Source organism: Hemicordylus capensis, chromosome 3, assembly GCF_027244095.1.
Source record: "Hemicordylus capensis ecotype Gifberg chromosome 3, rHemCap1.1.pri, whole genome shotgun sequence".
In the NCBI taxonomy this organism is placed as follows: domain Eukaryota; kingdom Metazoa; phylum Chordata; class Lepidosauria; order Squamata; family Cordylidae; genus Hemicordylus; species Hemicordylus capensis.
The window spans coordinates 9,370,029-9,395,745 of NC_069659.1; the positions used below are offsets into that span (position 1 = coordinate 9,370,029).

Here is a 25,717-nt window from a genome sequence, read left to right on the forward strand (position 1 = left end):
TGCCTTGTTTCGAATTTAATCGCTGCGATGTGGTGCTGTGACGCCGTGTATCTGGCATAAAACTGTTGCTGTTTTTTCGGGTTGTTGGTTTCTACGAGACTGCTCCCTCTGCTGTTTATGTTTCAAAATGTGATTTTCCTGAAAGGAAGCATTTTGCTGCTGTTGAGCAGCTAACTTGGAAAGTGCCTAGTGAGGTCCCACTGGAAGGTACATGCAGGTCAAAGAAATTTAGGACTGACAAAAGGAAGTACTTTTTCACACAACACTTAAACTGTGGAATTCTCTGCCACAAGATGTGGTGGCAGCCAACAGCCTGGATGGCTTTAAAAAGGGCTTAGACAAATTCACAGAGGACAGGTCTGTCAGTGGCTACTAGTCTGGAGGCTATAGGCCACCTCCAGCCTCAGAGGCAAGATCCCTCTATATACCAGTTGCAGGGGAGTAACAGCAGGAGAGAGGGCATGCCCTCAGCTCTTGCCCGGGGGCTTCCCAGAGGCATCTGGTGGGCCACTGTGGTAAACAAGATGCTGGACTAGCTGGGCCTCAGGCTTGATCCAGCAGGGTTGTTCTCATGTTCAGGTCACACAGCCAGCAGAGACCTCTTGTGTGTGTTCCCCAGAGCCAGCCAGCTCTTGCTTTCTATGATTAACCTTCCCTTTTCTCTAACTGTCAGATACGTAGTACAGTGATGGTACGTAGAATGTAGAAAAGTAGTACGTAGTACTACTACGTACTACTAGTAGTACTACGTTTTCTACGTAGTACGTAGAAAAGTGATGGGCTAATCACAGCAAGTAAGAGCTAGCCAGTAGGTGGCACGAAAATTGTGCAAGGTCCATGCTGGCCATGTGACCTGTGTGTGAGATCTGGCTGGAAAAGCCAACTCACGTCTGCAAGGGTGTGTGGTTGGGTGCTGAACAAGCCCTCAAGTAACGCAAGTAACTTATCCAAGTGATCTCGACTGAAGCTTAGTTACAGTGGGATATGGAGTTGTGGTAAAGAAGTGGTGATGTCCACCAGCTAAGATGGCTGCAGATGTAAACCAGACAAATTCATTGCTAGAGACCTTCCTCAAAGTATCGACCGTCCTTTTGTTTTCCTCAGGAGTGGATCCCTATGTGATCATAAAATGTGAAGGAGAGAAAGTCCGTTCGCCAGTGTTGAAAAACACCCTGACGCCAGAATTTGACGTGAAAGGCCTGTTCTACCGCAAGAAGCCAGGGAACCCCATCATCATTCAGGTGAGACTTTCCTTGGATGGAGAGCGCTTCACAACTGCAAAGTGCCCAAAAGCAGGAAGTAAAACGCAATTGTTACCCACTCTCTGATCTAATTTTTCTAATATTCAAGGCTGGGCCTACTGCCAGGTGTATATGTGAAGGCATCCTTCGACAACAGCAGAGAAAAGCTACAGAAAGTTGTCTTGGCCGCATTTGCTGAACTCTCCGCTTTTTCTCTCTTCCAAAAGTTGCTTCACATAGGGTGTTGCTACACACTGAGCCAGCGACCCGTTCAACCACTGACTGGCCGCACAAATGGTCTTAACTCTTACCTCCAACCATAGGGGCTAGACACTTAGGCTGGAATCCTAACTAAGCAAGCACCAGTGTTGTGCTCCAGACTAAAGTTGTGGAGGTGCCAACAGAGAAGAAAAGTCTTGGAGTAGCCACCATTGGACTGGCGGTGGAGATAAATGTCCCTGGGCCGTGAAGGGGAGGGTTGGGTGCCTCCTTGCCCAATGCACCCCCCTCACTGCCCCCTGCCACCGAGGCTGCAGTCAGATGCACAACCCTGTGCTGGCCACAACCCTACCGCATGCACCACCGCCTCAACAGAGGGAGCCTTGCCAACGCTGGACACAGACATGTGGCCCGTCACACCCTCCCAGCTGGCAAAGGTGAGCAATTTCTTCGCTGGCTGGGTGCTTCCTTCCTCTCCCTCTGGGAGAGCGCGATGGGACGTGTGTCTGTGTCTGGTGCCAGCAGTCCCCCCTGTGCTGATGTGCTGACGCAGATGGAAGAGGTCTCGGTGGCAATGGGTAGTTCATGGCGGGGGGGGGCACGTGGCAGTGACATGCACAACACCCACCCGTGCCTCCTGTCTCAGGGCTGCAGCCAACCTCCCTACGCTCCTGGGGAAAGTGAACTCCCTGTCCTTCCCAAGCTCCCTGTGGCACCCAAAAATACATATGCCCTTGCAGCTCAGGGTCATGTTTTCAGATGGCACAGGCAGCTGCAAAAGGACGGGGAAATGGTTTTCCCTGCTGTGTGTCCCGCTATGGATCCTTGTGGTTGTGCATCATGGAATATAGGACACGCAGGAACCAAGGAAGCTGCCTTTTACCGAGTCTGACCCTTGGTCCATCCAGCTCAGTATTGTCTGCACTGATTGGCAGCAGCTTTCCAAGATTTCAGGCAGGAGTCTTTCCCAGCCATACTGGAGATGCTGCCAAGGATTTAGCCTGGGAGGAGGACCTTCTGCATCCACGCATGTAGATGCTCTTCCACTGAGCCATGAGCTCATCCTCTAAGGTGAGCAATTTCTTCAATGGCTGGGTGCACCTTCTTCTTCATCAACCTCACCAGCTGTTAATATCACCTGGGGAGGTCTGGTTGCGGTTGCCACCGGCTCGGTTGGTGGCGACTCGAGTCCGGGCCTTTTCTAGAGTTGCCCCGGGACTCTGGAAAGCACTTCTTAACCAAATTAGAGTTTCTCCTTCTCTGAATGTTTTAAAGAAGGCACTAAAAACATACCTGTTTAGTCAAGCTTTTCACCTTAAGTGGTGCAGTGGGGAAATGCGTGACTCACAAGCAGAAGGTTGCCGGTTCGGATCCTCGCTGTTACTCTATCTATAGGAAGATGCTGAAAGGCATCATCTCATACTGTGCAGGAGAAGGCAATGGTAAACCCATCCTGCATTCTACTAAAGAAAAGCACAGGGCTCTGTGGGCACCAGGAGTTGAAATCGACTTGACAGCACACTTTACCTTTACCTTTAGTCAGGCTTTTTAGTGTATTGTTTTAAACTTTGGTTTTAGAGGTTTTATTGTATTTTAAATTGTTTTAATTCTGTTAATGTTTTAATGGTTTTATATTGTGAACTGCCCAGGGATCTTTTTGTATGGGGCGGTATATAAATGTACCAAATAAATAAATAATAAGGGGAAGATCTTGCAGCACTCACAGGCATGGTATCTGGAGGCACAGGATTGCCTCGGAGAGCATTTTTTTCTCGCCAAGTTGACCACCCCTCTTCTGTGTCTCTCCCTGCAGGTCTGGAACCACAACATTATAAGTGACGAATTCCTGGGCCAGGTGGGCCTTACGGCTGACCCCAATGACCTTCAGTCCCTACACATGCTCCATCTCCAGGACAAAGGCAACAAGCGGGCCAGCGAACTCCCAGGAACTCTGAAGGTGCAGCTTCTCACCAGCAGCATCCTCACAAATGTCTAAACGACACGAGGACTCTTTCTTTTGTGCCATCGGGAGACATGTGTAGAATGTTGCGATATGCAGTATATATATATGTATACACATATATATGTATAATTATATATATATGCCTGCCAATGTATATGTACTGTGCATGCATCCACTTTCTAGGGGTGGGGGCGGGGGACCCCTCTCATGTTTTCAGTTTTCAGTTTATTTTTTTTAAGTTTTCTAAAAAGGTGCCTTTTCCAGAAGCCAAAATCCTTTTTGTTGCTGTTGTTCGTTTAATATGTCCGAGGCATGATCTGTCGCCTTTGACGGACAGCGGGGTGTTTTGGATAGGCCTCAAACCAATCCCGCTCTTTGGTGGCTGTCGCACTTTCAGCGCCACAGGGCTGTACGTTTACACAGAGAGCGGTGTCTCTCATGCGCACATGCGTGGCTGGGATGTGCCGTCCCATCCCAGGGAAAAAACATTGCCAAGTTTACCGAAGGGCTCTTTTATTAACTTGGATATATTAATCTTTGTTGCCAGGATTTGGGCAGGAAGCACATTCTGCTGTCTGAGCTGCCTAGGGTGCCTCCAGCCATCCCTCGACCGACATCTTTACTTGCTTAGTTTACTCTTTTAGTGCAATAGTCGCTCCTTCTGTGTAAACCCAGATCTGTCCCAATTGCATAGGAAAAAGGAGGCAAGCGTCCAGTTTCAACAGCAATAGGAGTGCACAGGCATGGAGAAATTTGCTCCTTTTGTGTGTGGGGGGGGGGGGGGTTAAAAACTGAGATTTCTTAGGAAACAGAATACCATGCCGAGGTATCTCACAGAACTGCAGCATACGCACAGACCTGAGGCCTTGCAACAGAATGGGAAAGAATCCTAATGTGATCACAAGCTCCATGTGAACAGAGAGGTCATCGTTCTGAAAAAGACGTGTGGGGCTTATACGGACCTCGCCTCTTTGGTGTCCACTGTTTTGCCCTAGAGCTGGGGTTCTCAGCCTTGTGGGTGCTTAGATGTTGGACTACAGCACCCATCATGCCCAGCCACAACGGCTGAAGGAGTTGTAACTCAACGCCATCTGGGGATCTGAGTGGGAGAACCCATCTCCTAGAAGGGAAATCCAGTTAGGTGAGATTGGGAGTGTTTTGTGACAGCTCTGCTGATCTACGGAGACATTCCACACAATCTTCTGTATGCTCTGATGGCTAGTCTTGAAGGTGCATCCTGCAGCCGTCTTCCACAGAGGTCTTCCACACATAGAATCTAGATAGAAAAGGCTTCAAGTGGGCATTTGGGACACCCTCCAGGAATTGATCACCTACATAGGAACATAGGAAGCTGCCTTATACTGAGTCAGACCGTTGTTCCATTTAGCTCCGTATTGTCTACACTGACTGGCAGCATCTCTCTAAGGTTTCAGGCAGGAGTCTTTCCTAGCCCGACCTGGCGATGCTGCCAGGGAGTGAACCCAAGACCTTCTGCATGCAGAGCAGATGCTATATGAGTGGTCTATGGCCCCATCCCCTGAGGAGAACATCTGACAGCAGGCAGTGCTCACATGTAGCCGTCCATCCAAATGCAAACCAGGGCAGACCCGGCTTAGCAAACGGGACAATTCATGCTTGCTACCTCAAGGCCAGCTCTCCTCCCCTTGTTATCTGCAAGAGAGGGCTCATGGCCCCATCATCATCCAGTAGCAAAGCATGCCTTTGGCACATAGACCTTTTCAGATTCTGTCTCCACCAAAAATGTTATCTCAGGTAAATGGGCTGAGAAAGAGTTGCTACCTGAGAACTCAGAGAGCTGCTGCCAGTCAGAAAGAGCTGTAAGGGGAAGGGCCATAGCTAAATGGAAGAGCATCCACTCGCTTGGCATGGAGACGGTCCCAGGTTCAATGCCTGGCAGCATCGCCAGGGAGGGCCGGGAAAGACCTATGCTTCAAGCTCTGGAGAGATGCTGCCAATCAGTGTAGACCCAGGGCAGGCAACCTTGGTTCTTTGGCTGTTGTTGGACTGTGGCTGGGGTTGATGGGAGTTGTAGTTCAGCAACAGCTGGGGAGCCAAGGTTGCCTGCCCCTGGTGCAGCTAATTCTGAGCTAGCCGGACGAACAGTCCAGTCCACTAGAAGGCAGGTTCTTAGGTAACCTGTGTCAGAATAGATAGCACTGGGCTGGATGGATCTCTGGTCTGGCATGGCATGAGAGAGTTAAAGCCACTGGGCTCCTGCGGTGCTGGTGCTTTCAGAAGTCAGCCTCTGCATCCACTCCAAGATGGGTGCTCTACTATTACCACCGCCACCCCCATGAGCCGGACAGATGCAAGAGAGGATTCTAGGGCACATCTCTTGAGTTGGCCACTGCAACAACAGAATCGTTTCACACCTTGAGCTAGGGAGGTGTGGTTCGGATTCAAAAGGGAACTTGAAGCCAACTTGAAGCACCGCCCCTTCCAGCTTCCTGCATCTGCGCGGGCGCCATGTGTGTGCTGATGATGCGCAGGGCTTTTTGAGACACGCGCCGCCACCCCAGCAGGAAGCTGGAAGGGGCAGCGGAGAGCAGACAAGTACCTGCTCTCCGTTTTCTTAAAGTTCCCTTTTAAATTTAAATTTAATTAAGTGCTCGAACCGTGCTTCGAACCGCATTCTGGGCGCATCGCTATCTTGAGCCACTTCGGCCATTTGGTTACCATTTAGAACTCAAGATTGACTGTGGGACTATTGACCCACATTCACTGTTCATGGTAATAAAATGGCCTTTGGGAATTACATTTTTTCATTCTTTCCCCAGATTAAAAAATTGCCTGCATGGGGAAAACTATCGGAAAGAGAGATTCTAGTCTAGCTTTCCTCCTGGCGATGTGTTTCTTTTCTACATGCAAGGAAGGGTGGTGTATTTATTTTCTGTTTTGAGGAGTACGAAACATGCTGTTTCTGCACCTGCCAACTGAAGTGGTACAGTCCAAGAAGGACTCAGCCATATGATATTGCCCAATAGGTAGCTCTTCCCCTTGCAGGGGGTGGATGAAGTGCATGGAAACTACTACTTATATATTGCTTTTCAACAAAAGTTTCCAAAGTGGTTTAAACAGAAAATCAAAATAAATAATTAAACAAATTAAACAGAAAATCAAAATAAATAATTAAATGAATAAGGTGTTTTTTATTTGGAAGCCATTTTGGAAGGGCGGTATAAAAATCAAATCAAATCAATCAATCAATCAATCAATCAATATGATGTTTTCCAATCCATGAAGGGCTCAATCAAAAGAGAAATATAAGGCATACACCAGCAACAGCCACTGGAGAGAGGCTGTGTTGGGGATGGATAGGGCCAGTTGCTCTCCCCCTGCTAAATAGAAGAGAATCAGCACCTTAAAAGGTGCCTCTTTGCACCTTTTTTTTTTAGCAAAAAAAAAGGTGCAAAGGTACTTTTAGTTAGCAGGGGAAACACAGTGGGAGGGAGTTAAACGCCTCTAGCGCAGTACGCCCGACTATGTTAATACAAGTTCTGCATTTCGTGGGAGACGGGCAGCGAATCAAACCCAGGAGCACCAAGCCATAGCACCAAGAGATGGTTTTCAAATTCATCATGGTTTATTGGGACCAAAATACCTGCAGTCGTTTTGTTTACTTCTCTTTTAAAAACAGCCATGAACGCTTAATATTATAGCCATAAGTTCCTTCACTGCTTTCCTCCAGGAACTAATAGGGAGGATTAAGTCCGGGGGTTTGTGTGGCAATGCCTCTATAACTGTTTGGGCCAAGGGTTCTCCGACTTGGTCCCCAGATGATGTTGAACTACAACTCCCCTCATCCCTGACCACACTGCCCAAAGGCCACTGTGGCTGGGGATGATGGGAGTTGTAGTCCATCAACTTCTGGGGACCCAAGGTTGAGAACCCCTGATTTGGGTATATATGAGTAGAAGGCTACCAAACCATCATTCTCATGGTTGTTATTTCTTAGCCAAACTGAGATTCTGGTGGGCAGGGCAAGGGAGAGTGACAATCAGTATCTGGAATATTCCGTAGGTGACACTTTTGGTTTACATCTGTCATTTTGTATCGTATGAAGTCTAATCACTTGCACTTTATCCAATAAATGCTTCATGACATGTATGAATGCAGATCGGGGGGTGTCTTGGGATACAAAATTTTAAAAGCATTGAAATATCTGGCTGTGTATAAGATTTGCAATTAAAAGCCAAAATGAAACAATTGTTCCATCTCTCAATAACTATGTGACTCTGGTTTTGTCTTCCCACTCCAAAGCATTATGTTGTTGCAAGACAAACAGGTGGTCTTTGGATGGGCATAATACAAGGGCTGATTCAAAATGGATCTATCAGGTTTGCAGTCATGTTCTCAAGCAACAAAAAGCACGTTCCACTTTCAGTGATGAGGGGGGCTGTTAACAAGGGGGACATTTCACTCCACAGCAGCTCCAATCCCCTTCTTCTCCTGCCTGATACATATTCCCTGTTCATCCAGAGTGGAGGGCAACGTGGTACATGATTGCCCTCATTCGGAATTGGCTATGCTTTCCGCCAGTAACATTGCCACGATGCCAAATAGGATTAGCTGTTTGGCTCTGTGAACTTATCCTGTTCACAATGTGATCCCTGATCAGCTGGGAGCATGTCCTGGTGGAGAACATAAACATTGTGCTGAAAAACAGCTTCCCAAAGGAGCAGTGAAAAAGTCCGAAAAGTGAGTTTAGTAAGTTACTTGCCAAAAGTAAGCTCTTTTGGAAGCTTCTGAGCCTCCTTTTAATGCTAAAAGTATCCGTCCATCAACATTCTCCTGATAACATACTGTATTTAACTGAATCCAAGTTTCCCCACCCCCCAAGTGTTTTGATATTGGAAATCAGGAGGTTGTCTTAAATTCAGAGTCCTGTTCCTTTTGAGTAAATGCAGGTATAACCAGTATTTAACCTCTACTTTTTAAGGGGTCGTCTTAACTTCAGAGTCATCTTCTATTCAGGTAAATATTCAGGTAAATATGGTAACAGCCCTGCAGGATCGGACTTAAGGTCTATCTAGCCAAGCATCCTGCGTCCTGTGATGGCCAACCCGATGCCTCCAGGAGGCTCCTGAGTAAGCCATGAAGGCAATAACCTTCTCCTGATGTCCCCAGTATCTGGTATATTGCTTCTGAACATGGAGGCTCCATATAGCCATAATGATATCTCAGTAGCCATGGATAGGCCTATCAACACTGCCTAATAGCCATGGACATAGATACCCATCCTCCATGAATGTGTCTAATCCAGAGGTGCCCAACTTTGGTCCTCCTGCAGATGTTGGCCTACAGTTCCCATCATCCCTGACTATTGGCCACTGTGGCTGGGGATTATGGGAGCAGTGTTCCTTCTAATAGGGATTCCCAGATGTTGTTGACTACAACTCCCAGAATCCCCAGCTTCAATGACTTTTGCTTGGGGATTCTGGGAGTTGTAGGCAACAACATCTGGGAATCCCTGTTACAGCGAACGCTGGATGGGAGTTGTAGTCAGCTGGAGGGCCAAAGTTGTGCAGCCCTAGTCCAGCCCCATATGCTAAGGGGTCCCCAGATGTTGGAGTTTGCAGTAGCCATGGTGGGTGGGGATGATAGGATCTGTAGTCCAACAACATCTGAGGACCCAAGTCTGAGAACCCTTGGCATCTGCAATAGTACAGAATAACAAAATGAAAAAAGAAAAGAATCCATGCAAAACCCACCTTCCACCCAAAAAACCTATAATACAGTCAAGATAATATTTGGACCTCCTTCGGACTTGCTGCAGTTAGATGTAAATTTTCTTGATGAGGATGTAAAGTGGGTGAAGCCTCTCCTTCATTCTAGGGATGTGCACGAACCTGTCCGTAGGACCTTTTACGGGCTTCCAAACAGGTTCGAACACTGGAAGGTTCGAAGGCGGGGGGGGTGTCAAACTTTAAGGGTGGGAGAGGGTGCACTCACCCCTCCCTCTGCTGTTCACCAGCACTCGGTTATTTATTTGTTTATTTATTTTACATTTATATCCCACTCCTCCTTCAAGGAGCCCAGAACGGTGTACTACATACTTGTACCAGAAGTGGCCAGAAGTAACTGGCACACATTCACGCACCCACCCAACATGCACATGTGCGAGCACATTTATTCACCCAGGCGTTTAATTAGATTTCTATTTTTTTTAAAAAAAAAAAATTTAATACTGGGTTTTAAAAGTTTTTAATCTTTTAAATGATTTTAATTATTAATTGATTTAATGTTTTAAATGATTTTAATTGTATACCACCCAGAGACACAAGTTTTGGGCAGTATAGAAATATTTTAAATAGAAAGATAGATAGATAGATAGATAGATAGATAGATAGATAGATAGATAGATAGATAGTCTGACTTTTGGTCCTAATGAGTGCTTCCAAGTCTTCAGGGGGGAAATACAATAAAATTCCAGAAAACGAAGCAAGCCATAATTAATAAACACGACCAAAACAAACTAACAAAAGGCATGAAACTGAAAATGTCCTACTTTCTTCCACAAGATGGTGTGGTTGTGCTGCTTTCCTTAGAATGGGCTCTTTGAAGGTGGAGCCTGTTTAGTGGGTGGGGGGGGTTGTTGATGACTTTGACAACTAACCCTTCCTTCTGCCGTCCTCTTTGTCCCCCTGACACAGAGGTCACACCCCTTGGAAATTCAAAGAAGGTAGATTATTTCGGTTAATACTACCTAATTTACTACTATGCGACTACTACACAGACTTATATCTGCTTTTCAACCCAAAGTTTTCAAAGTGGTTTGCACAGAAAAATAAACATAAATAAAATGGCTCCCTGCCCCCAAAGGGCTCACAATCTTAATAAAAACAAAAACACAAGGTAGACCCCGGCAACAGCCACTGGAGGAACGCTGAGCTAGGGATGGATAGGGCCAGTTGCTCTCCCTCTGCTGAATAAAGAGAATCACCACTTTAAAAAGGTGCCTCTTTGCTCAGTTAACAGGGTATTTGCAACCCCCGATCGAAAATCCCCGAATTAACTGAATAAAGCAGCAAGGCATTTTCATTGGGAACTACATCTAAAGATATTCCCCACTTGGAAAAGGCACCTCCTTTGCTCAGTTGGCCATTTAACTTTAAATCATGACTCTGCTACTAAATAGTATTCGATTCATGCATTGGGGGGCATGAATTGAATACGGCAGTCTGGACAAGCTGCCCCTGATGTGCTTCTGTGGGGCTGGAGACGGGCATAGCCACCCTCATCTCCCACACGTTTAGACTGGGCAGGCAGATATATTGCTGCCGTAAGCCGCCTCTTGGAAACGTCATTCTAGATGAAATTTCAGATACAACTCTCATTGCAACTCTGACTCAGGGATTCTCAGTCTTCAATCCCCAGATGTTGTTTGTATGTTTATTATATTTATATGCAGCCTGATATTATTATTATTATTATTATTATTATTATTATTATTATTATTATTAATTTTGATTTCTATACCGCCCTTCCAAAAATGGCTCAGGGCAGTTTACACAGAGAAATAATAAATAAATAAGATGGCATATCCCTACATGTATCCCTAGGTGGTGAACATAATTTAAAAGACAACAAATATTAAAAAGTAATTAAAAACAATTAAAACCATTTTACAGAATAAAAGCAAACAGTTCAAAATTCATTTTAACCGAGAAAGCAGGTGGGTCTTCTTAATGAGGGTCTTCTTTCTGGATTACAGCTCCCATCATCCCCTGCCACTATGGCTGGAGGTATGGGAATTGTAGTCCAGTAGCATCTAGGGATCCAAGTCTGGGATTGGGAACTCCTGGCTCACACTGCTTAGCCCAGCTGAAGGGCATTCAGCTCTGTTGCAAACAGCCTCCAAGCAAATGAAGTTTGGAGAGGAGAGCTGGTCTTGTGGTAGCAAGCATAACTTGTCCCCTTAGCTAAGCAGGGTCTGCCCTGGTTGCATTTGAAAAGGAGGCTAGAAGTGTGAGCACTGTAAGAGATTCCCCTCAGGGGATGGAGCCACTCTGGGAAGAGCATCTAGGCTCCAAGTTCCCTCCCTGGCAGCATCTCCAAGATAGAGCTGAGAGAGATTCCTGCCTGCAACCTTGGAGAAGCCGCTGCCAGTCTGTGTAGACCAGTGTTTCTCAAACTTTTTGGAGTCAAGGACCGCTAAATTCTTCGTGCAGAGTTTCAAGGACCGCTACATTCTTCATGCGCAGTTTCCCGGACCAGCAGTTAGTAAAGGGGTTTCAAGTCTGTCTATCTATCTATCTATCAGACTTCTATACTGCCCAAAACTTGCATCTCTGGGCAGTTTAGAATGAAAATAATATAAGCATTGAAATAATTAAATTTGGAATCTTTGGCAAACATGGAATATTAGGGGTTCTTAACCTTGGGTCCCTCAGTTAAACTCCCATAACCCCCAACAACAATGGCATTTGGCCATTATGGCTCGGGATTATGGGAGTAGAAGTCCACCAACGTCTGGGTACCCAAGGTTGAGAACCCCTGAATCTAAAAGCCTGGGTGAACAAATTTGTCTCCAGTATGTCTGGAGTGGAGGTGCTTGTGATTACTCAATGGAGAGGGGATGCTGGGCCATTGGAAAAATTCAAAAGCTACATGGGGCCAATGAAAACAACATACAAGCAAGCCCCACTGATGCAAGAGGGAAACAGCGTTCCCTCTCAAGGCGCCTCGACCACAACAGGCAGCTGGGTTTCAATCAACCAACCTTTGGCTGCAAACAATGAGCATGCAAGAACCAGCAGCCCTTCAAGTGGCGCCCACTGCCATACTTTTTCCTCCATGCCCCCGCATCGCATACAGTTTGAAGCTGTAAAGATAGGGAATAAGATAGCTGTAGGAAGATCTCAGCAGCACGTGGAGGCAAGGCACAAGAAGGGTCCCATGCCTCCGTGATACTCTTCCTCTTCCGTGCCATGTGCAAAATTGAGTAAGTGAGTGCCTTGATTTCAGTTGGGGGGGGGTTGACTCCCAGTCAGGGACCGGCGCTCAACCCTTCGGGGACCGGCAGCGGTCCAGGGACCGGTGGTTGAGAAACACTGGTGTAGACAATATTGAGCGAGATGGACCTATGGACTGACTCAGTATATGGCAGCTTCCTATGTTCCTATGCCTCAGGGTGGGACATGTCTTCCCACAGCTAGGGCTGCTAACTTCTTATTATCCTGGCCCCTGTGGCTCTACTAGCAGCCTAGTGGCCATCACCACATCCTGTGGCAGAGAGTTCCATAGGTTAATTATGCTCTGTGTAAAAAAGTACTTCCTTTTGTCAGTCCTAACTTTCCTGGCAATCCGTTTCATGGGATGACCCCTGGTTCTAGTGTTGTGTGAGAGAGAGAGACATCTGGGGAGGGCCCAAGGTTGGCAAACCCCACTCTGGAGCATTTCAAAGGGCCAGCTTAGAGCAGTCTCCAGGTTTAGAGCTGGCAATTCTAGACAAGAGCAGTTTATTTGTTTTGCTACCTATCATCTTGTAATTATTTTCATAGCGTCACCGCTGTGTACCTGGCAGAGTCCCTCTGCTTTTGGCAGGTGCGTGGCAGGCAGAAATCCAACTGGTGATGCTTTCCTCATCACTGTGCCACATTGCCAGAAGGTGCAGCGCCTGCTTCGAAACTCCCTGCCACCCAGTTCTGAAAGGCACTGATAGGAATTCTTTCGGGCCCAGTAGCAGCCTGCAAGATGCACCACCTGTCTCCCAAATTGTCACTTTTGTGGTAGCAGGCTTGTCGAAGTGGGGAGAGGTGCTTAACTTTTGACCTTCCTTTGTCGAAAAGTAAAAACAAAACAACACCCACATCAAAATCCTTGAGGGGGAGCCCAGCTCCTGCTCCTTTCCCTGCCTGTCTGTTCTGTAATCTCAGCTTTGGGCTCCTCCCCTCAGTAAGAAGGATCAGAGTGTATGAATGGGAGCCAGTGGCAGTGAATCAGGTCCTATATGCAAAGCAGCTCCCGAGGAAGGAAGGAGAGAGAGCCGGTGGCGGAAAAAACCAGGCATCTGAACTATGCATTCATTACCCCCTTGGGCCAGCTAATATTCTCTCTGCCTGGACTCCCATCTTTTTGAAAATTGGACTTCTGGGTGTTTCCCTCCACCCACCCATCAGCTTTGGAGTCACAGAAACAGATTTCCATGTACCACTAAGGTAAGCCGGTAGCAGACCTAAGACTGGAGCCATTCGGTACAGGTTGTCTGGATTTTCGTTTTAATTCATGCGGCTTTGCTCCAAAGCCTCTTAGAGCCACTGCTGATTTTCTTTGTCAGGAATACTTGCACACACGTTGCTTTCTCTTGATTCCGACAGCCCGGCTGCGTGTCTCAGCTGCTGTTCTTTGCTTGGGGAGACTTATCTCTCTGGTGCGGCTTTGATCTAAAAAGGGGATGGAGTTGTTTCAAAAAAGAGAAGAAAAACCCTTTGGTGGAATATATATGCAGGAGAAGCACTGAGCTAACCCACTCGGTGGCACTTTGCTATCCCAAGCGGTTGCGTTGATCAGTCTCGGAAATGGGTCCCAACATGATGCACCCCACGATTACGGCTGTCACTCAGACATAACGCAATAATTCTATGCATCTTTACTTGGAAGTAAGTTTCACTGCTTGATAGCGTTTCCTCTCTAGTAAGTATGCATAAGATTGCAGGCTTGGTCGATTTACCACCTGTTTTAGTCAATTAGTCGATTTCAACTGCTGATTAAACTTGCATATGAGTAAAAAGAATTCTGAAGCATGAAACATGCTTTGTTTTGGGTTGATATACATATCTGTCATCTAGGAATCCTCAGAGAAGAGTCATTGCCTCTTCTGCCTGAGAGAAGGGTGTAGTGAATCTTTTAAGGCAGTGCTTGCCTTCTGCCATTGTTATATATTCTTGTTTTCAAAATACTTTTTTCCTTTTAAAAGTCTCCTGTCCAATGAATCAGGGGTGCTATTCCTTTTTTATTGACTGATTTCTTAAATCTATTAATCTAATTAATTAATCAGAGGCTGACATTGACTAACATTGCATGTTAAAAATGTTTCATGCACACAACAGGGAGGGATGGTTGGTTTTCAATCATTTCCCCTTCTGCCTGCAACCCAGTGTGCCTTCCAAAAATAGATCCCTGAGAGCTGCAGGACCCTCAGGGATGTATATTTCAGGAGGCACAGAGGGCTGTCCAAGGAAGGATGGGAATGGTGAAAATTGCCCTTCCCCACACAACTTTACATTGACCACCCCCACCCCCCCGAGACACACACACACACTGCATGTACATGAAACATTCTTCATGTGCAACCATGTCAGCTGCCCATTTCAGTTGTGTTGCAAAGAAAACTGGGGTGTGACTTCTGGATTGCGAGACTTCTGCAACAAACATCAGGCTGCCCTTCTCCAAGCAATGATGCTTCATCCAGCACTTCTAAAATGATTGACACCTCGCGCAACTGCTTGAGTTCATTGTGGCTTTCAGTTAGCCACAGGAGTTCAGTTCTAATAGCGCCCATTTTCGCACAATGCCCAGCCCTTAAGATCAGCTGTGGTTGAGATCAGCCTTGCTTTCTGGGCTACCACAAACAGCTGGTGGCTACCAGAGCTGGGGCCTTTTTAGAGGTGGCACCAGACCTGTTGAGGTAAGGAGGTTAGATGGCTTCCTCTTTCTCAGTTTTTAAGTGGTGGATGGGGACTTTCCTGTTTCAGAGAGCTTTTAGCAATGCGGGCTTGATTGTGTTGGTTTTAATTTCTCTGTTCCTGCAGACTCACTTTTCATGTGTTTATTGCATTTTTTAAATGGTCAACTTGCCATTTTAACTTGTTTTTGTACGCATGTTGCCATTTCTAAATAAAAAGCAGCATATGACTACGGAAAATGCATCCTGTAGCTTGGCATTCCACAGCATTAGACCTCAGCTAGTGAGAATTTGCTAGCGAGTAGATTACGTCTGACTCACTGAAGCCTTGGAATCCTCGCCTCCCCTCTCGCCGTTCCCATAAGCTCTTTAGAATTTGAACGGGGGCAAAAGTGGTCAGGTGCTGGTGTGTGGCACAGTTTTCCAGAGCTGCTGGAAAGGAAGCTGGTTCCAGTGCCCTGGTTCACTCAGTGTGTTGCAAGAGTGTTGGGAGAAATGGATCATGTTTATCGAAGTGTTTAGTGTGGAAACTTTGCAAAGACCACATAGAATGCCGGCATCTTCTCTGCATCTATTTTAATCAGCTTCCAGAAGCAAGGCTGCACTAATTTGCTGAGAAAAATGTGGCCCTTTCCTTTGCCCCAATGGCAGCAGGGAGACCCAGCAGCCCTCTAGGTCAGTGTTTCTCAACCACCGGTCCCTGGACCGCTGCCGGTCCCCGAAGGGTTGAGTGCCGGTCCCTGACTGGGAGTCAATCCCCCCCCCGCACAACTGAAATCAAGGCACTCACTTACTCAATTTTGCACATGGCACGGAAGAGGAAGAGTATCACGGAGGCATGGGACCCTTCTTGTGCCTTGCCTCCACGTGCTGCTGAGATCTTCCTACAGCTATCTTATTCCCTATCTTTACAGCTTCAAACTGTATGCGATGCGGGGGCATGGAGGAAAAAGTATGGCAGTGGGCGCCACTTGAAGGGCTGCTGGTTCTTGCATGCTCATTGTTTGCAGCCAAAGGTTGGTTGATTGAAACCCAGCTGCCTGTTGTGGTCAAGGCGCCTTGAGAGGGAACGCTGTTTCCCTCTTGCATCAGTGGGGCTTGCTTGTATGTTGTTTTCATTGGCCCCATGTAGCTTTTGAATTTTTCTAATGGCCCAACATCCCCTCTCCATTGAGTAATCACAAGCACCTCCACTCCAGACATACTGGAGACAAATTTGTTCACCCAGGCTTTTAGATTCAGGGGTTCTCAACCTTGGGTACCCAGACATTGGTGGACTTCTACTCCCATAATCCCCAGCCATAATGGCCAAATGCCATTGTTGTTGGGGGTTATGGGAGTTTAACTGAGGGACCCAAGGTTAAGAACCCCTAATATTCCATGTTTGCAAAAGATTCCAAATTTAATTATTTTAATGCTTATATTATTTTCATTCTAAACTGCCCAGAGATGCAAGTTTTGGGCAGTATAGAAGTCTGATAGACAGACAGACAGACAGACTTGAAACCCCTTTACTAACTGCTGGTCCGGGAAACTGCGCATGAAGAATGTAGCGGTCCTTGAAACTCTGCACGAAGAATTTAGCGGTCCTTGACTCCAAAAAGTTTGAGAAACACTGCTCTAGGTAATGCAGACCAGGCTGTTTATTAACACCAGCATATTGCTACAAGATGATTAGCAGAATCTGCTGAACCCTGCAGACCAGCATCCAGGATGGCAAGTGATGTTAGGGCCAGACGACAGTGCAGTGGAATAAAATGTTAATCTGATGGCCTTTGGTGTACAACAAAGACTCCTGGGAAAGAGGATTGGCAGTAGAGGAGAGAGAAGTTATCTTTTCCCATTTCTCCTGAAACGGGGTGTGTGTGTGTGTGATTCCAGAACATCTTGTTTGGGGGGAGAAAAGGGGTGGCAAAGAGCCAGCATTGTGTAGTGGTTAGAGTGCTGGACCAGGACCAGGGAGACCTGAGTTCAAATCCCCATTCAGCCATGAGACTTGCTGGGTGTCTCTGGGCCAGTCACTTCTCTCTCACCCTAACCTACTTCACAGGGTTGTTGTGAGGAGAAACTTAAGTATGTAGTACAGCGCTCTGGGCTCCTTGGAGGAGGAGCGGGATACAAAATGTGAAAAATAATAAAATAAATGATAAATGATTAGGGGAGTGAGGGTTTTGCTATACATTAAATACTTCTAGAGCGAAGGTCATTAAAGTTACCTTATTAATGAAGCTTGTTTGACATTTTAAAAGATGTATTTAGAAAATGGACCCGATTTCTCTTAGGAAATAGTGAGGCTCTTCACACAATTAGTGTGAGGAGCTGTAAGGGGGTTTGCGGGGAGTGTCCACGGTGCATTCCTGGGGTCCCCCTCACCTCCCCCCTCCCCGAGTGTGTCCACTATGGCTGCAAGCAGCTACAGCAGACACATGATCCAAAACAGGGTTAACAGAGCGCTCGCTCAGGGGCGTATCTAGGGTAGGGCAGGCAGGGCATGTGCCCCGGGTGCCACTTGAAGGGGGCGCCATTTTTTAAAATGAAAAAAATGGCCACCAAAAACAAAATGGCCACTGTGCATGCTCAGATGTCCTCTGTGAGGCCCTAGGTCATGCCAGGCCTCACAGAGGCCAATTGAGCATGAGCAGTGGCCATTTTGTTTCTGGCGGCCATTTTTTAAAAAAAGATATTTTTAAAAATGGCCAACACACATGCTCAAATGGACCCTGCAAGGCCCTCAGGCTGGGATGGGCTGTAGTGGTGAATTAAGGGGGAGGGGGAACCTTTGCAGACCCCCCCCATGGCCTTTAGGAAGCCCCCCGAAGGGGCTACAGGTAATGTTTTTAAAAATTTAATATAAGTCACTGTACACATAGTCAGCCTGGCACTATGTACAGAGAATCAGGACTTGTGAATACTGAGCTGAAGCTTATGAGCTAGGATTGTATTCATTTGCTCTAACTTTGCTTCTTGTGATAAGTGAATTAAATGTGATGTCTTAATAATATGGCTATTAATGGTGAGTTGTCTTTGAATCAGTGTGAAATCCTTAGTATTAAGGCCCACTGGGAGTTTCTTGCTCTCTTTCTCTCATTTTAATTGTCTTTCTGAAATACTAGAATATATTCCAAGCAGTGACACAGTTTACTCTGCATATTATTTAATTGTTTTCAGAGTATCTGGGAAAAGCCAAATTCTCCATTTATTTTTAAAACATATGTAATAGTGATGCTGCAATGCATAGTAGAGAATTAGACAGGCACTTCTGTTTAGTTTTCCAAGTCCACCTCCACATAGTATTTGGGTATTTCATGAGCCCCAGCATACTGCAATTTGTAGTTTTCCAGCATTTTTTGGTCTGGCTAAGTCCACTGCTAAATAGTTTTTGAAATATTAAAAGATTAACGAGCCTGACTTGTATTTTTGAGCTGATATTATGGTAAAGTTATCTGAAAGATGGGTGTCAGATGCTTGGACAGGGGGCGCAATTTCAGTGCTTGCCCTAGGCGCTATTTTCCCTAGATATGCCTCTGCGCTCGCTCCTCATTTAAGGGGGAGGGCATTGAGGCGGGCTTGTCGCCGGGAGCCGCACAGCTCCCAATGCTGCACATGAGCAGAAGCAACTGGGCTGGGCTCCCTTAGCCCCGTTTCTGCTGCTTGTGTGAATCACCTCCGTGTCTTTTCGGATTAGGCCGGACTTTCCAGTCTGCTTTCCAGGCTAGTTTTCTCTTCCTGTCCAAGATCGTGTGCCAGGAAAGCCTGGGGTGGGGAGAGAAGCCAGCAGTGCCAGGCCAGCTGAAATCTGCAGGGGAAATGACCTTGCACCCCCCTGCACACATGGTTTCTCCCAGCACAGTTCCTGGCCAGGAAGGAAGTGAAGGGGTTGGCCTGGCTCCTGGGAGGCTGGAGGAGTCTCCTCCCTACCTCGCTGAACTGGTTCCCGCTGCTTGTTCCGGCTTAGGGGGATGAGTTTTCTTTAAACAAGAGGCCTTTTAAAATAACTAAGCCTGGTGATATACTATGGCTGTATTAAGCTATGATATATATTATTATTATTTCTTGTTTACACAGTCAGACAGGTGTTATTGACTGGTTTGTTTTATCCAGACATCGAGTCCATCCCAAGGACCTGGGATGCCAGAATTTTATTGTCAATGGTTATAGATATCGTCGCAGAATATAGGCTGTTCCCAGTAAAGCTGCTTTTTGTAATTGGCTGATGGTGATTTCTGTGGCCCCGATGGTGTTGAGGTGCTCTTCAAGGTCTTTTGGAACTGCACCCAGGGCACCAATTACCACTGGGATTATTTGGGTCTTTTTCTGCCACAGCCTTTCAATTTCAATTTGTGGATCTTTGTATTTTGTGATTTTTTCTATTTCTTTTTCTTCTATTCTGCTATCCCTTGGTATTGCTATGTCGATTATTTTAACTTGTTTTTCTTTCTTCTCAACTACAGTGATATCTGGTGTATTGTGTGGCAGATGTTTGTCTGTTTGTAGTCGGAAGTCCCATAATATTTTTACATCTTCATTTTCTACCACTTTTTCAATTTTATGGTCCCACCAATGTTTGGCTACAGGTAGCTTGTATTTTTTGCAGATGTTCCAGTGTATCATCCCTGTTACCTTGTCATGCCTTTGTTTGTAGTCAGTCTGTGCGATCTTTTTACAACAGCTGATGAGGTGGTCCACTGTTTCATCTGCTTCTTTACAAAGGCGGCATTTGCTGTTTGTGGTGGATTTTTCTACTTTTGCTCTTATTGCATTTGTTCTTAGTTCTTGTTCTTGTGCAGCCAGTATTAAGCCCTCTGTTTCTTTCTTCAAGTTGCCATTCTTAAGCCATTGCCAGGTCTTGGTGATGTCTGATTTTCCACTTATATTGTGCAAATATTGACCATGCAGGGGCTACTTTTTCCATTTTTCTGCTCAGTTCTTGACTTGTTCTTTCTTGTAAGCCTGCTTTGTTTCATTGGTGTTTCTTGTTTGTTTCATTGAATAGTTTCTCGTTATTGACCATTTGATGTGCATCTTCTTCACTGTCCTTGATATATTCTTCAAGTCCTCTTTTCTCCTCCTCTACTGTTTGATGGAATGGCAGCATTCCTCTTCCACCTGAGCTGCGAGGGAGGTGTAGCCTATCGCAGCTTAGGTGGAAGAGGAATGCTGGCAGTCCATCAAACAGTAGAGGAGAAGAAAAGAGGCCTTGAAGAATATATCAAAGACAGTATTATTTCTTGTTTACACAGTCAGACAGGTGTTATTGACTGGTTTGTTTCATCCAGACATCGAGTCCTTCCCAAGGACCTGGGATGCCAGAATTTTATTGTCAATGGTTATAGATATCGTCGCAGAATATAGGCTCTTCCCAGTAAAGCTGCTTTTTGTAATTGGCTGATGGTGATTTCTGTGGCCCCTATGGTGTTGAGGTGCTCTTCAAGGTCTTTTGGAACTGCACCCAGGGCGCCAATTACCACTAGGATTATTTTGGTCTTTTTCTGCCACAGCCTTTCAATTTCAATTTGTAGATCTTTGTATTTGGTGATTTTTTCATTTCTTTTTCTTCTCTTCTGCTATCCCCTGGTATTGCTATGTCGATGATGATGATGATGATGATGATGATGATGATGATGATTTACATTTTATATCCCGCTCTTCCTCCAAGGAGCTCAGAGCGCTGTACTACATACTTAAGTTTCTCCTCACAACAACCCTGTGAAATAGGTTAGGCTGAGAGAGAAGTGACTGGCCCAGAATTACCCTGCTAGTATCATGGCTGAATGGGGATTTGAACTCAGGTCTCCCTAGTCCTAGACTGTAATATCTGATACTTTGCTGTAAAGATCCAGTCTGGTGTACAGGAGAGCAGGAAACATTTTGGGGACAGCAGCACCCACTATCACTTGCAACAACCCCTTGGAATCAGCCCAGCCTGAAATTCCCATAAACTGCTTTCCTCCACTCCATGGATTCCAGACCTACATTTGCAGGTAAACAACCAGGATATCAAAGCTTGATGGGGTAGAAAAAGGAAGCAGAAAGTGCAGGAGGAGAAATGGTGGGGCAAAGGTTAAGCATTGCTCCCTTCCCAGTTCTTCACTGCAAACTGTCACCACCCAAGGACACTTTCTCAGTGGTGAGGTGTTCATCAGGCTAATCTTTCTTGAAGTTGCTTTGGGATATTGAGGCCTGCTTCACACAGCCGGTCAAATCTAGGTTTAAAGTTGGTAACCAACTTTATGTATGTATTGTATTGTATTGTACTGTATTTATTCAATTTATATACCGCCCTTCCAAAAATGGCTCAGGGCAGTTTACGTCAAAGTAAAAACAATGAAAATCAATTAACAATTAAAACCAAAACTATAAAAACAGCATAAAACTTATTAACAGTTAAAACATTTGAACAGTTAAAAACCCTGGAGAACCAGGCCAAGCAGATAGGTTTTAAGGGCTCTCCTGAAGGCCAGTAATGAACTCAGGTTATGGATTCTTCCAGGAGTGCATTCCACAGCCTCAAAGCAGCTACAGAGAAGGTCTGCCTCTGAGTCTCCATCAGACGAACTGGTGGTAACTGGAGACGGACCTCCAGTCCATTAGTATAATCGTGGGAAGCCATGACAAGATTATGATGTCAGTTTGTGTCCTGAAATCAATCTGAGATCCCTGTGCTGGCATGGATTTACACAATCATGTGAATGGGGGTAACCCATATTCACCTACGATTCCTGTGGGCATGAGAACCCGCCTAATGTTGGTTTCCAACTTTAAACCTAGATTTGCACAATTCTGTGAACCAGGCTATCATATGACTCACAGTGTGTTGAATTTCTTCCTCTGGTCTTGTGGTAGCAAGCATGACTTGTCCCCTTAACTAAGCAGGGTCTGCCGTGGTTGCATATGAATGGGAGACTTGATGTGTGAGCACTGGAAGAGATTCCCCTCAGGGGATGGAGCTGCTCTGGGAAGAGCAGAGGGTTCCAAGTTCCCTCCCTGACAGCATCTCCTAGATAGGGCTGAGAGAGATTCCTGCCTGCAGCCTTGGAGAAGCTGCTGCCAGTCTGTGAAGACAATACTGAGCTAGATGGACCAATGGTCTGATTCAGTGTATGGCTGCTTCCTGTGTTCCTGTGACAGTGGAGTGATGGGATTCAAACTCCCAAAGTAATTTTGCACTCTTAACAGCCTCTGCGGGGAAGGGGGGGACATCTCAGTTCAACCCCCTTTTCATGCACAGGTAGCCCTGATCCAAATCTGGAGGGCACTTTTATTTTATGTTTTTGACACAAAGGGAAATTACAGTGGGAATTTCAGTTAGGGTGCTCCAGTTTAGAGTACAGTTTGACCCATAGATAAGCACTCAGTTTTTTGCTTTTTAAAAAAGTTGTTTAACTGCATTCACAGTTAAGATATTCACCCCACGGTAGCCTTTCCTTTCCTTCCTTGCCACACTCCCACTATTAGCTCTCCTCTCTCAGAACTGAAACTGTAGAATCCTTGGGGCAGAGACCTGTTTTCCATTTACTCTGCAAAGGGACCTGTATGCTGATGATGCTAAATGGATGACGACTGCAGATGCTGTTGATGTTGCTACTGTAAATTTTACTGCTAATATTCCTTGCCACTGAGTCAAGTCCGATTCACACATGAATGTATGTCACTTGATAACTCACATAGATGAATGTGTGAATCCTTTGTACTGGAGTATATGGTATTTTGAGATCATGGCTGATAAGGAATCCTGTATATGGGCGATGTGCCAGTTGTTTGATACATGCAGTTTGTTGCTGGATGTATAGTTTTGGGCTGTACTGTATAGCGGCCATCACTGTATCTTGTGGCAGTGAATTCCATAGGTTAGCTAGAAGTTATGTGAAAGAGTACTTGATTTTGCCTGTCCTAAATCTCCTGCCCGTCTACTGCCTGCATGGTTGTCTCTGTTTTGTGCTTGCTAACTTGTGACTTCGCAATCCCTGGGTTACCATGGAAGGGATTATTCTAGCGTGAATGAAGGCCTTTTTGGCAAAAGGGCTTTCCAGGCTTTTTCTGGAGCTGCAGAGCCTAGCTTCAAAGGACTGGGTGGAGGAAAATGGCTTGGGAGTAGCTTCCAGAAGAAGTTAGCTTGGCCTGTCGTCTTTGCTTTGGAGAAAGCAAGACTGCCAGGCAGCAACGGATGGGAATTCTCTGTGCTGTGGAGAAGAATCTGGAGCTGAAATGGATTTGAAAAATTAGCTTGGAAAATTATTGCCGGAATTCTCCTCTGCTATTTCTCTGCATGCGCAAATATTGAGAGAGTATTTGATTTTCAGCCTCAACATTTGACATCTAATAATGTTTTGATACCAATTGATTTCTAGAGTACCTGACAACTGTTTCAGTCTCCATTCCCTGCCGCAGGGGTTCTCAGACTTGGGTCCCCACAGATGTCATTGGACTACAACTCCCATCATGCCAACCATGGGTGTTGTTGTCCAACATCTGGGGAGCCCTGCCCAACTGTAATTAAGCTCAAGTATAACGGAAGCGCTCACACATTCTTTCCCTGCTGCTCCCATCCTTTTCTCCTGCCTTTGTTGTTTCCCTGATTTCAGCAACTGGATTGTAAGCTCCCTGGGGCAGGGACCTGTCCTCTCATTCTTTATCTCTGACGTTTTTATCTTCTTTTATGTACATGGATGGGGCTATATAGATGCTAAGTCATTTATAAACCGTAACCCACAAAAGGACTGTGTCTAGCTGGAGTGGGACCCAGGCTGGAAATTGTTTGAAGGGTCCCTCGTGATGACTCGGTATGGTTGCAGCCTTGCTGGAATGAGAAGATTCTTTGTTCTAAGAGGCAGGGTGGATAACCTGAGCGTGTAGGGTAACCTGAGCAACCACAGTCTCCCTAGCTGGTCTTGCGGTAGTGAGCATGAACTGTCCCCTTTGCTAAGCAGGGTCTGTCCTGGATTGTTTTTGGATGGGTGACTGCATGTGTGAGCACTGTCTGATGTAAGATATTCGCCTAAGGAGATGGCCCTGTAGCTCAGCAGTAGAGCAGTCTGCATGCTAGATCCCTGGCAGCATTTCTAGTTAGGGCCGGGAAGGACTCCTGCTTGAAACCTTGGAGAGCTGCTGCCAGTCAGTGTAGATGGCAGCGAGCTAGATGGACCAATGGCTGGATTCAGTATACTGCAGCTTATTACGTTTCTAACCGTTCAGTGTTGTTTTTCTCACCATATTCATTCATTTAACTGCCTGGCAAATATCTCCTTAAACAGCCAAAGCTGAGTTTGGATGCCAACAGTCAGCTCCAAAAATGAATGCCAGATATTGATATCAGAAGTTGAAGTCAAAATTTCAAGTTCAAAACACTTGAAAGCTTTGGCAAAGTTTTTGAAACGTTGTTAGCAAAATACTTGGTCAGTCTGGCTCTCAGAAGAGAAAATGTGAGTGGCTCCTAGATAGAATTCAGTTGTAGTCAATGTTCTGCTAGGTTAGGGCTGCAGAACTTTGGCCCTCCTGCTGTTGTTGGACTACAACTCCCATCATCCCCAGCACAGTGGCCAATAGTCAGGAATGAAGGGTGCTGGAGTCCAGCAACAGCAGGAAGAGGGCAAAGTTCTGCAGCCCTGTGCTAGACAATCCCTGAAGAAATAGCAACGGTTTCAAGGAGTTTATAGTCTATATCGGGGTTCTTAACCCTGGCTCCCCTAGCTGTTGGACTACAACTCCCATCATCCCCAGCCACAGTGGCTTCAGACTGGTGGGGCAGTAGTGACATGATAGAGCATGTGTGTTGCACTCAGAAGATCCCAAGTTCAGTCCCTGGCATCGCCAGTTGAAGCATAGGGATGTGCACAAAACCACCTGGCCTGGTTCGGTTCAAATTTGAACCAAACTCGAACTGCACCGGGCCAGTTTGGTTTGGGCCCCCTAACCCTGGTTCGGTCCGGGGGGCCTTTAAGAAAAAAAAAACAATTTTTGACACGGCCATGCAGGGTCCCACTGCGTAGCCATGGCAACCTCCAAAATGGCTGCTGCGCCAGGGAACAGGCCCAGAAAGGGCCAAAGATGCCCAAACCAGGTGAATTTTAAAGGTAGGCCAGTGAGGGGAAGGGGGGACCTCCATGGACCACCGCCGCCCCTGCCACCTTAGAGAAGCCCCCTGGAGGGTGTAAGTTAAAAAAAAATTAAAGGCTCATCAAACCCCCGAACATGGGGGGTGGGGGTTCAACTCGACCCTAAACCTTCTAACCGAACCGGTTCGACTTCGAAATGGTTCATTTTTGAGCCTGTTTGCACCTCCCTAGATAGCAGGTGATGGCAGAGTCTCTGCCAGAGCCCTTGAAGAGCCATAGCTTGTCAGGGTAGACAGTCCTGGGTTAGATTGTGCAATGTTGTCGAATCTTTCTACTGACTTCAGCCTTAGCAACTGACCGATTGCCAACCCAGCTGGCTCACCAACTTCTTTACTGACCCTACTCCTGTGACCTTTTGGGGTGGGCAGCCTGACTCAGAGCAATCAAGCTTTTGCTGGCAGGCACTGTGGTCAAATAGTGGGGGAAACGCTTTTGCTTCAGATCTGTGTGTAAGGCTGCTGTTAGGTGGCCATTAGGGTTGGCAATCCCTAAATGGGACTGAAAGGGGAGAATTCTGCCAATGCTTATTTTGCTT

At 46.2% G+C, this 25,717-nt stretch overlaps 2 protein-coding genes across 5 annotated transcripts in view; both read left to right on the forward strand.

Moving 5' to 3' along the window:
- Positions 1 to 7,650, forward strand: part of CAPN5 (calpain 5) — a 107,232-nt gene extending 99,582 nt beyond the window's left edge. For 2 of the 3 annotated variants that reach the window (XM_053312091.1, XM_053312092.1), the window contains 2 exons: positions 1,105 to 1,241; positions 3,274 to 7,650. In XM_053312091.1, coding sequence (XP_053168066.1) covers positions 1,105 to 1,241; positions 3,274 to 3,456 — 320 coding nt within the window. In that variant the 3' untranslated portion in view covers positions 3,457 to 7,650. The remainder of the gene's footprint in view (positions 1 to 1,104; positions 1,242 to 3,273) is intronic. The other variant, XR_008320160.1, reaches the window with a different exon arrangement.
- A 5,793-nt stretch (positions 7,651 to 13,443) lies between these two features.
- Positions 13,444 to 25,717, forward strand: part of MYO7A (myosin VIIA) — a 188,866-nt gene continuing 176,592 nt past the window's right edge. Inside the window, exon 1 of one of the 2 annotated variants that reach the window (XM_053309990.1) lies at positions 13,444 to 13,604. The gene's annotated coding sequence lies outside the window, so the exon portion shown is untranslated. Of the gene's footprint in view, positions 13,605 to 25,044; positions 25,141 to 25,717 lie in introns of those variants that run through there. The other variant, XM_053309989.1, reaches the window with a different exon arrangement.